At 39.8% G+C, this 12,117-nt stretch overlaps 1 protein-coding gene across 8 annotated transcripts in view; it reads right to left on the bottom strand.

Annotated features, from left to right (window-relative positions):
* Positions 1 to 12,117, bottom strand: part of ZC3H14 (zinc finger CCCH-type containing 14) — a 47,751-nt gene that overhangs the window by 8,664 nt on the left and 26,970 nt on the right. For 2 of the 8 annotated variants that reach the window (XM_004376651.3, XM_023731684.1), the window contains 3 exons: positions 7,166 to 7,240; positions 2,233 to 2,395; positions 1,243 to 1,475 (listed from right to left, as the gene is read on the bottom strand). The exons of 2 other annotated variants lie outside the window; for them this stretch is intronic. In XM_004376651.3, coding sequence (XP_004376708.1) covers positions 1,243 to 1,475; positions 2,233 to 2,395; positions 7,166 to 7,240 — 471 coding nt within the window. The remainder of the gene's footprint in view (positions 1 to 1,242; positions 1,476 to 2,232; positions 2,396 to 7,165; positions 7,241 to 12,117) is intronic. 4 more of the 8 variants (XM_023731682.1, XM_023731686.1, XM_023731683.1 and 1 more) reach the window with 2 other exon arrangements.

Here is a 12,117-nt window from a genome sequence, read left to right as displayed (position 1 = left end):
TCACATCAATGTGCTATTCATAGTGTCTCCACCTACTACATCTACACCAATGGATCCAACACGGAAATCGACATTGAAACAAAACTAGCATGCCACCCCCACCAAAAAAAAAAAAAAAAAAATCATTCTACCAAACTGAAACCCAAGAATTCTCTCATTTTAGAAAAAAATACATGGCATCAAGAAATCTGTACTGCCTGACCATTACAGTTCTTACCACCTCTGTTGGCATTTTTGTCTTCCTTCCTGCTGATACAAAGATCTTGATATTTCAGGGACAAACCTTCTTCCTCCTTCTATCAAGGGGTCAGATTTTCATTGTTACACCTCCCTCCATCAATCACAACCACGACACTCCAATACTGACTCACTGCAGTACGGCTTTTAGTTAACCATCACTCACTCAGGACCTCTTCCTAATGTCTATTTTTCATGATTAAAAAAGACAGTCAATACATTTTCATAACTATGCCACAAAAAGGATTACTTGAGAAATTTTTCGAAGTAATTACTACTGTATTGTTTTTTCTTTGAAACTGTGCATTTTTAAGATTCAGTAATTATCTTCCCTGACAGTGAAGAGGTTTTTCTAAAAACTTTAGAAGGTGTGAGGAGCATGCTTATCATTCTCTATCATGAATGAAAATGATCAGTGGTGCTTTAGCTACCACTGGCGTCCAGTGAGAGAAGAAACGGTCGTAAGAAACGTTAACCTGCCTAGAGGCATGCCGCTATCTGAATTGAGTTCATCTGTCTCGGCCAAACATTACCTTTCAATATAACTTTAGGTATTAAGTCCTTTCTATACCTCCAACAAGTATCTTAACAAATCAGGCAAGAAACTCCTTTCAAGAAAATTCCACTGAAGCAGAAATAGCATCGAAAGCCAAATTAATTTTTCTCTCAAGATCAAATTAGTTACAGGAAAGACTATTGCTAGTACAAAGGGAAATAATAAGTACTTAAAAAAAAAAAAAAAAAGTAAATAAGGCATCAAGAATGAGCATCCATCCTTCAACAAGCAAAATTAAGAGGGCTCCATGGCTGAACTCCATGTTAGCACTCCAATCACAGTCTCAAATTTAACTAGTAGTTTTGTCTGAAGGAATAAAAAAGGCTACCACTGGATACAAACAAAATACAAAGCCTCCAACCAATATTCATTCAAGGTAGAGAAACATGTCAAAGATTCCTTCACAATGAGAGCCCCCTGAAAAGGGATCATCTGAGCTCTCAACACACCATTTGAGAAGCTACCATTTGGGTCCTCAAGCTGCCTGCTCATCAACTGCAACTGCTGTGGGTGGAGGAGACCTTTGAGTCCCTTGTTTGAGGCTGCAGTTTGGTTTACTGGTTTCATTCCTTCAAAGCACATGTCTTCCTCTTGATCTGACATGTATCCTGGGGGGCTGGGGACACCATCCAGCGTCACTATAAACTTGGGACTTGCAGGTTTATCTGGTTGTACAAGATCTCTGCCAGACAGATAGAAAATACCATAGAATTAGGGAAACAAACACAAAAAGCTGTGCCTCCTAAAGTGCTCTTCAGAACTACCCCTCCCTGACTTGCTTCACATTCGTCCAGTAAAAAAGCCTTAGTAGGACTTCAGGGACGGCATTAAGGGACTGCTGCTAACACGTGGTGCCATACAGTCACTACGACAGCCCCATCCACGACCCTCCAGCCTGCACTTACTGAGACAATCTCCCCTCAACACTGACCCCTGGGTCCATCTGACCCTCAGAGAGTCACATGGAAATAAACTTAAAAAATACCATCTATGCTACAAATACACTGGCCAGCAGTTCTATATTTATGCTGATTTTATTATCTGTATGTTCGTTCCTTTATAGAACATTTTGTCCATTTTCTAAGAGAAAAAATCACCCCAACCCCATCTGCTAACTCTCCCTAGAGAAATTTCCTGATTTTAATTACCTGGCTTTTTAAATTTCATTTCCTGGATGTGTATAAACAAAAGTCTTATTAACACAGCTAAATCATACACTGAGTTTTTATGTGCAGGCTAATTGATTTCTGAACAAGAAAGATGAATTGGACTTTTTGAAAATAGAATCTGGCTTCTATGCATGGCCTCACTGTTGCAGCAATACAAGCACTCTACATGGAGGCCTGGGGCAGGAGGGCAGAAGCTGGGAACTAAGGTTAGCCTGTACCATCTAATCAACACAAATGAGCTACACAAGGGAAAAAAAAAAAACCATCTACCGTGGAGTCTGCATAAGGTGTCCTGAAAGTACCCGAAGGGTATCTGCAGTCTTCATCCCCGACTCGTGGTTTGGTGCCACTACTATCTCCTCAGACAGCTTTGGCTTCTTCAGAATAAATGATCTTGTGTCTGCATGGACCATGGATTCCATGTCATAGTAATCTGAGCCAAAAAAATTGGCCACAAATGTTTACTTTTGAATATACCTTGCATCCCCAACATCACACAATGTGAGAAGAAGGTCAGTCTTTTACATATTCATGATTATTTTCAAAGGAAAATTACAATCGGTTCTCCTCAGGAATAGGCTGTGATTCTATGCCAGACACCTTTTCAGAGAACTCAGGTACTCTTTTCCTCAGCTGGCACATTACCAAGTGATTCTAATTAACACTCCCTGCCCACAATACAAAGAGCTTCTGTGAGGTATCTAATGGGATATTATTACTAATATACACTTACTTTAAGTACAAGCTTTTCTAAAAACATGGATAATCTAAGAGTCCTAATGCTATAACACACACAGTTATGATACACAGACTGTTTAACTGCTTTTTAAAATCGATTTTGATCATTTTGGACAGTACCACTTACAAACAAGAATACATCTTGAGGAAATATTGAATTTGTGTAATTTCTACCTGTTTGTAGGTAGAGAATTACTTGGAAAAGGAATTTTAAGATGAGAGTATTTACAAAGACATGGCAAGGAAAATATTCTGACCTTCAATGCAAATAGCCACAAGCTAACATCATCTACAACTTACTTTTCAAGCCTGTCCACTTTATAAAACATGCAAGACCTGCAGCCTAGGATGGATATGGGTGGCATATCAATATGCCATCAACTGACAAAAAAATTAACAAGTTGTACTTCTTTTAAACAGCTAAATAACAGGGACCGAAATTCACAGAATAAATATTTGTGTTCATTCACTGAACGAATATTTACTGAATACCGAACAGCCCTCTGCTAGGTACGCAAAGAAAAAAGTAGAAAAATAGACGTATATGTAATTTTCAGAACAGCATGACCCAAAAGGTGGCCCAAAAAAGGGTATGAACAAGGTGTTGGAAGAATACAAAGGAACCTACTTAATTCTGGAAAATTAAGGAAACGTTTACCAAGGATGGAACATATGAAGCAAGTATTAAGGGAAAGAGCAGAAATAAACTGGAAGAAGAGTATGCGCTGGAGAGCAAGTAGAGCATTCCAGGCAGAGGAAACCTTGCAGAGAAAGGCAAGGGCCATGACAAGGCACAAGAAGTCTGAGAAGTAGTGAGAAATGTGATGTGGTTGGAAGGGCGTGTGTGGTAGGTCCAGCAGGTGAGTGGCAAGAAAGGCTGAGGCGTATAATGCAGGGTCTTGTATGTCTTAATGAGTTTAGATTTTGGTCTAGAAGTAATAAGGAATCAAGAAAGGTTTTTAAGTAGGGAAGTATCCAGAAAGGTTTCTAACTAGGGAGGTGACATGATTAAACTAGCTTTTAGGGAAACAGAACTAGGAATGGACTGAAGTCCTAGATACCAGTTAAGAGGCTGCTGCCCACAAGAGACAGTGAGGCTGAGTTAAAAGATTCTCAACCCCTTGTTCTACTCTAACACAGCTAAGAGGAAGAGAAGACACACACCACGCTCCCATCAGCAGGAGCAGCTCACAGCAGCTGCAGTTTTCAACCACCATCCCAGAGGGGGCAGCAAAGATGGCAGAGAGAGACAGAGACACAGCAGGAGGAGGAGGAGAAACCTGAGACGCTGGGCAGATGATGATGCCATTTATGGAAACAGGAAATAAAGGAAAGGAGAAAGAGCAGATTTAAAAGGGGGCAAAGATAAAGATACGTTTCATTTTAGATTTGTTTAGTTTGTGGCACTCTCAGGCAGATACTTAGGAAAAAGGTGAAAATTCAGACGACCCTCAGTAGAAGAGGGAAAGAAGACAAGCAATGTCGACTCTGAAGGTAAAATAAGAGGGTTCAATAAGCTGTACATCTTCAGTGCTAGACATTGCTCTCACCTACCCGTCCTCACACAAAGCCTAAGAAGTAGATTTTGCCCCGGTACAGATGACCAATCTGCAGCTCAGTCAATGATGCACTGAAGGCTCCTGGCCAGCCGTGGTGGAGCCCGGGATTTGGTCCAAGGGCCACTGGACTCCTTCCCACCACCCTCCACTTCTTGAGGCCAAATGCTTCTACTAGTTTGCATCTTGCAAGAATGTGGAGATGAAAATATTGCTGAGAACAGGACATATGGTAAAGTCAACATTTTAAGGGCAGTGGAGGAGGAGAGGTGCTGATAAAGGAGAATGAAAAGGAACAATTAGGAGAATAAGAAGAGAGTGAAGTCTTGGAAGCCAAAGGATCAAAAGACTGAAGAAAACCTGGGAAAGTGTTACATGCTATAGATTTTAGGAAGGTGAGCACTGAAAACAGATCTTCACAGTCTTCAGGAGCCGTTGGCCACCTCTGTAAAGGATAACATCAACAGCTTGGGTCAAGTGGAAACCAGACAGCTGGGAGAGTAAATGAGATCTTCTGGGTAAAGACCGCAGGCTGAACCCATGCATTTACTCTTGCTCCCTTCTGAAACCCCACTAAAATGCCAGTAAAGGGTTGGGGGGTGGGGGGGCGGTCATAAACCCACAAAGAAAATAACTGGTAAAGGAGAAACCACCATAGCATTTTAAAAACGGAAAGCAGATAGAAGGGAGGAACTAACTTAGTAGATCCGCAAAAGCTGAATCCTAAGCCAGTCACGGAGCAATTCAGATCCCAAATCCTCCATGGGCTGAGGAACTGGCAGCACAGTGGATTTCAGGAAGAGGTGGGGGAGAAGATTGGGCAAAAAGGACTAGTTAAAGAGTGTCTATTTAAGAAGCAGTTAGTTCTTCCTAAATTCTAATTCTATTTATCTCTTTTCTTGTCTTTGATACATATCACGCCTATTCCCCTAACTCTAAGTTGAACATATTTGGAGAGGTTAGAGATGTGTTTCCCTGTTGATCACTGTTGGAGAGGCCTATGGGTGAAGCATCATGGTCTCTGATGGCAAGACGCTACAATAAAAACAAACCAAATACATACTATTAAAATAAACGAGTTTGAGTTGCTGATAACCTTTGCTAATTTCATACATTCTCCCACGGATAAAAGTGAAGCTTTGGATCCTTGCGGAGGTAAAAACAGAGAGATGCCAGCAATCATGCTGAAGAAAAACCTATTATGCAGAAATGGGAGCTGTTAACTGAACATTACATACTAACTGGGGTTGAGGCGCCTTCCCAGCCCTTTCTCTACTTGGCTCCAGAGCTCTGGCAGCCAAGGCATCGTCTGAAATATCCTTCTTTGGAGACGTTGACCAACCTAAGAGGAAAGGCCTAAAGACACTGATGTCAGGGGTTCCCCCAAACTAGAGCCAAGACAAATCATTCTCCATGGCAGATCTACATTCAAATTTGAAGTCAAAAGCTCCCCTGACTCATGAATCAAGAACACCAATCATCATTTAAGTGTCCAGCCAAGGATCCTCAGACATCTGAAGAAAACATCTATCATGAAAGACAGCAGTCAAAACAAACAGCCTGGAGAAAACAAGACCAAAGAGGGAGGGAAAAAATACCAAAATCTATCTTTACAAAAGGTACTGTACCCATGAAACAAAATCAGTCTTCTTAAAATTAAAAAAAGAAATAAAAAAGGAACATGAAGAAACAAAAGTGCTCTCAGAAATAAAAAACAGGACAGGAGCTAAGTGAAGGACTGCAGTCATTTGTAGTAAGTCTCACAGAACTACCTGACACTTCCAACTATATGTACACTTTGGATAAAAATAAAATCTAAAGGAAACAGAAAAGAAAAAATGAGCAAAAGCTTATGAAATGGACACAACATACACAGAATCTGGCTGCCAAACTCTTTGAAAGAAAATGTTCTTACGTAGAAAGCAGGACGGAATGTTGGAGATGATAGGACAAAATCAAGGATGCAGAACATCTAAACACTTCTAGTAGGCAGCAAGGAGAAGCAGAGACAAAAGCTACAGGCGTGTGGTGACATCAGAATGTTCAGCAAATGGGTTAGGATCTGGCATCTGGGTGGTGGGTGAGCCTCACAGGGGACAAGCACACCTCTCTTCTCTGAGACAGAGGCCAGGGAAGGGTCAGGGATAGAAGTACTAACTGTGGAGTCCTAACTGAGAGGGAAGAAAATTCAGGAAGCTGACAGGGTGGAGTCAAGGGACCAGAGCTTCCAACGAAGGGCAGGCTTAGGGAAAACAGAAGGAAGCAGGAGAAAAGAGTTGTGAATTTGAGATTTCAGGTATCCACCGGTGTCCTTTATTTATCTGGCATTTATCAAACTCTGAAGAGACATCTGGCAGGGGCTGGGCACTGAGGAAATGGAGATAAATAAGGTACTGGATCCAGTCCTAAAGTAGCTCATGGTGTGTGTGTCAGTGTGCACTGGGGACAGGGGACACAGGTAAACTAAATTACAGTGGTTCCAAGAAGTACTAGGGTGTGGCCCTGGTGATGAGATTCTAAACTGAAGTAAAAGTGCGGGTCACTGGAGGTAAGGTTAACAGGCCGAAGAAAGGATGCTAAAGCAACTCAGGGCAATGAGAAGACTTGGGTACAGAGGGAGAGAACAGGTTAGGAACTCAGTCGTCCCTGATAGGCAAGGAGCACACAGCCCATAGATGGCAGGGACCTGGGTGGAAGAGCATCAAAGAAAGGAAGTTTCTGAATGAGGTGGAAACACAAACACCACGTGACATGAGGAAAACGCGACCTTGTCTCCCAGCCCTCCAGGATTTTCACAGATCTAAATACAGCACGTCAGGGCAGACCTGAGGCATACAAGAACGTTAAATGAGGTGGAAATAGCTACTGAAAATGCTAGACTACAATGAAAACTTAGGATTCTTACCAACCTTGACTGATATGCAGAGTTTCTGCCATTACTGGATCAATTTGCAGTCGGGAAAGCAACTGCCTTTGTTGAGGTCCTAGAATATAAATTTTAAAACTTCACTAAACTTAAAGAACAAACTATACCAATACGTGTTTCCCAGAAATTAAGCCAAAAATAATCTTTCTGGGTTCTTAACTGAAAGTCTAAGAAATAACTTAAAGCTTCAGGGACATAATTTAATAATATTTACAAAAAAAAAAAAAAGCATATCTTATGGGCCAAAAAGCTGAACTCAGGGTTGAACCAAAAATTACAACGTAGGACACTTCTGGTCCTCCCACGGCAGGAAGTCAGTATTCTCAAACTGGAGGTAAATGGTGGAGATAAAGATAGAAAGGGTGGAAAAGCTAGGGGAAGGTACTTCACGGACCCGCCATGGGAGATGGAACACAGCCAACTGCAAACACCTTCCTCGAGCACCTGAGCTCTCACCATTACAACCCACCTTCCCACTCCCTACTGTCCCCTCACTCCTCATCTTTTAAGATAACAAAACCTATTGGAATTACAATATAAAACAAGACACTCCAGTTGTTATATGGTCATGGAGTTCCCAAAAGGCAAACTTCTAAAATGAACAAGTATGTCACTCAGAGCTCTGTGGTCCAGATCCCGTATCTGCAAAGCATAAAAACCATCATTTGGATCACCTATAAGGATAGATGCTCAAGCTACATTGTTGTCAGGTGCTGTCTAGTTGGTTCTGACTCATAGCGACCCTGTGTACAATAGAACAAAACACTGCCTGGTCCTGTGCCATCCTCACAATCATTGTTGTGTTTGAGCCCATTGTTGCAGCCACTGTGTCAATCCATCTTATTGAGGGTCTTCCTCTTTCGCTGATCCTCTACTCTACCAAGCATGATGTCCTTCTTCAGCTCAATCTATAGCATTTATTATTCCTTAAACAGGTTCATAATTCCCTAATAACCATACGAAAAACAAAACAGTGACCTACGACTGATCTTCTCCAGCTTAGGTATGTTTGCAATTTTCATACAAGGCTTGATGGTAAGCTCCTTGAGGGATGGGTGGATATCAATCTTCTCTGGAAACCAGAGTGCTTAGCAGATATCACGCACTCGCTGATTTAAAACAAACACGTTACACCACAGTGTACAAAGGGATGTACTTCATAGGGTTCAAAATACTGAAATATTATTAAGAAAGCTCTTCCGATCCAAGTACTAGGTTCAAATGCTACAACAGGGCTCTTTAACATGAACAGTGAATGAAGAAATTAAACATTTTAAAGTAATTTCGCTCAGATACATGAAAAAACCATTCTCTCACATTTCAAGTTTGGCTTCATCTTTACACTCCTCTACCTTTTCAAAACACTAATCAAGGACAGAATTCTGATAAACTCTAGGTAGGCTTCTAGGTTAAATCACGTAGAGTTCAAATTTGTCATTAAAGGTCCATGAAGAATTCAAGTTCTTTATGACTTGCTGCCTCCACTCAGCTACAGTGGAATGATATAAAGGATGAATACCTAGAAGATACTGTGTACTACAAAGAGTTTACCTTTCTCAATGTTTCTAAGGAAGCCAATTATTTTTATATCAGTAGTCCTTGACTGTGATTCAAAGTCTAGTTCCTCTTGAAGATCTTCAAACTGTCTGCTGCATTCAGATGTAGATGCTGAATATTCATTCATTTTAACCTCCAAAGATGAAATTTTTGCTTCGTTCTGTGATACTCTAACATTCAGATCAAAAAGATTTGCTTCTACTGTCAAAATTGCTGCCTTCATTCCTTTAATTTCATTGATATCAGTTGAGATTTTCCTTAAAAGATGTGAAATACTGTCTAGCTCATTCAGTGAACAAGAGGAATTTGTTACAGAACCTAAATCAACTGGCCCCGGTGAGAAGAAAATCGGTGATGATGACTGAAACCTTGAAGACATTTTCATAAAATTCTCTATCTCCTTTACTATTTGGGAATCTTTCCTTCACAGCCCATTAAACTGCTTCATCAAAAGTAGAAGAAGTGATCAAGGCTGCTACCTGAGGAAGTATTAAGAGTAAATAACATTTCAAAACCTATAATTAAAAAGATAGGGTTGCACATTTCTAGGGTCAGAACTCAAATTTGAAAATGCTAAACAAACCAGACCAATCTTCTCTTTGCTACAACTAAGAAGCCCTAATATGTGGCCCTCTTTATCTCCTGAGTCCTACTTACAGCTCCTCCCCCAACAATAAACTCAATTATGACATACAAAAAATAATCCTGGCTCCTGATTGGCTGAAAAGACATGTGACACCCAAAGAATTTTATTTTTACTTCATATGACAGGAACACTGAAAAGGTGAACCATAAATTCAGCAATATAACAATAATAACTACCTGATGATGTGAATTTAATATATTTTCCCCTTTCATCTATTAAACTATAATTTTCAAGCTTCAGATTATTTCTAAATTATGCTTTTATCTAGAATCTTGGGTTTCATTTCCCCTGGAAAATATTGTAGGACAGTACTCAGCATTTCCTTCGTGGGTAGAGGCCAGGGAAGGTGGTTTGACCCATGATCATAGATAAATTCATTAAAAATATATGTGGTAATAATGAATTCAACTGCACTGATATAACAATGTAAATTTAATAAGGAGAGGGGAAATGAGGACTTGGCCTAGGTTTGATACTAGACCTTTATCAGATAGCTGACTGGTGGATGTTTTCTCCCATTCTGTGGACTGTCCTTTTACTTTCTAGACAGTATCCTTTGAAGCACAAAAATTTTTACTTTAGATGAAGTTCAATTTATTTTTTTCTCTGGGTGCTTGTACTTTTAGTGTCACATCTAAGAAAGCACTGCCTAGTCTGAGGTCACAAAGATTTACAATTATGTTTTTTCCTAAAAACTTTATACTCTTAGGTCTTTGATTTATTTGGAGCTCATTTTTGTATCTGGTCTAACTTCATTCTTTTGCATGTGGATAACCACCTGCCTCAGCACCCTTTATTGGGAAGTCTATTCTTTTCCAACTGAATGATCTTGGTTGCCTTGTCAAAAACGTTTGATCATAGATACATGAGTTTATTTCTGGATTCTCAATTCCATTCCACAGATCTGTATGTCTGTTCTTATGCAATAACACACAGTTCTGAATATTGTAGCTTTTGCAGTAAATTCTGAAATAGGGAGGTGTGAGTCCTCCAACTTTGTTATTCTTTTTTAAGACTGTTTTGGATAATCAGGGTCCCTTATATTTCCATATGAATTTTAGAATGATCTTGTCAATTTTTTGCAAGTAAGTTAGCTGGGATTCTGACAGATTGAGTTGACTCTGTGAATCAATTCGGGGAATAATGTCATCTAAACAATATTAAAGTCTTCCAATCCATGAATACAGAATGTCTTTCCATGGCCTTAATTTGAGAAAGGTTGCTTTGACTTTGATTTACTCCCTAAGCAACAAATCAGCCATACTTTTAGGATACCAACTTGGTGGACATGACTCTCCCAACCTCTTCAAAAGAAGAATTCTAATAAAGAATTATAGCCTTTGGTTTCCCAGTTAAATAGACACCGCTAGAAAAACAGAATAAAGAGAAAGCTATGTGCTGGAATTTATATAATAAGAACCTTTATTCTTTCTCCACATATCTGAAAATTAATTCTTCAAAATTTTTAAACAATAATTTGCAAAATTTACAACAGGGCTGTGGATGCACACAGAATTTTTTAGGAGCGCTGACAAATGACATGTGTTGTAAATATTAAGGACAAGTTTTTTCAGCAGAACATTCTCAGCCAAGAAGCACCTGAAAACCAGCTGGTTCACTAGAGGGCAGCAAACACCGCCTCAAAAAGAAAAGTAGGAAAACTGTCTAACAGAACAAGTCACAAAGAAACAAGGCGCCTAAAAAGATATTTCCAGTATCACCCACTGTGCCCAGTCCAACTTCAGAATGTAAAATAAGCCAAGATCCTTCCAAAGCTTCCAGTGTAATTATCCAAATAGCAGAGGAAGTTTACATATTTGAACATTTATTTAATCCTCACAACAACGTTGTGGTAGGTGCTTCCGTTATCGCTATTTATAAGACTAGGAAACTGAAGCAGAGAGATGAAGGTCAGCTAGTAAGCAGCAGAGCCTGGACAAAAGCCTAGGTAGCCTGACTCCAGAGTCCACGCTCATAACGACTAGGTTATTAGGCTTCTCTCCACAGAGTAAGTGGAATAAACCCCATCCCAGCGAAACCCATGGAGTGTCATTCCTATTTTATATATACAGATACGGATGTGCGTGTATAAATGTGCACATGTGCATATGAGAAATGTCTGGAAGACTGCATTGATACACACCAAACTGTTAGAAGCACTTACCTCTGAGGAAGACAGTGGCAGAATGAAGGGGGTGCATTCTCCTGTTTTCTCTGAATATAAAAGTCCTCTTTACTAAGAGTATTTCACAGTGTTTCCAGTCTAACATGACATACTGACTATATGCATTTCTAGCCTCTCCTTCTAGAGAGTCAGTAAAAATGAAGTAAAGAACTTCAAAAGGCCCTAAGTCCTTAACACATAGCAGTGATTTCCAAACTGGGTTTTTAAGACCATCCACTGAGGTGCAGGAAGAAAACACCAGAAATTAAATTAGAAATACTTCTATCTCTATCCTATCCTCCTTAAATTTCATTTTTTACAATTTTATTACATACTGGTAAGTGTGTGAGTGTGTATATATGTAAATAAAATACACATCTTGGGTGTACACATTCAAAAACAATTTTCTGTATTAAAAAAAAAATTGTATGGTCAAAAATTAGGAGATCACCGGGAACACCCAGCTCAACTGGTGTAACACAGTTTATAAAGACAATGTTCTACATTCTACCTTGGTGAGTAGCGTCTGGGGTCTTAAAAGCCTGTGAGCAGCCATCTAAGATACTCC

The sequence above is a fragment of the Trichechus manatus genome, unplaced genomic scaffold, assembly GCF_000243295.1.
Source record: "Trichechus manatus latirostris isolate Lorelei unplaced genomic scaffold, TriManLat1.0 scaffold00045, whole genome shotgun sequence".
In the NCBI taxonomy this organism is placed as follows: domain Eukaryota; kingdom Metazoa; phylum Chordata; class Mammalia; order Sirenia; family Trichechidae; genus Trichechus; species Trichechus manatus.
This window is presented reverse-complemented; position numbering and strand designations above follow the sequence as displayed.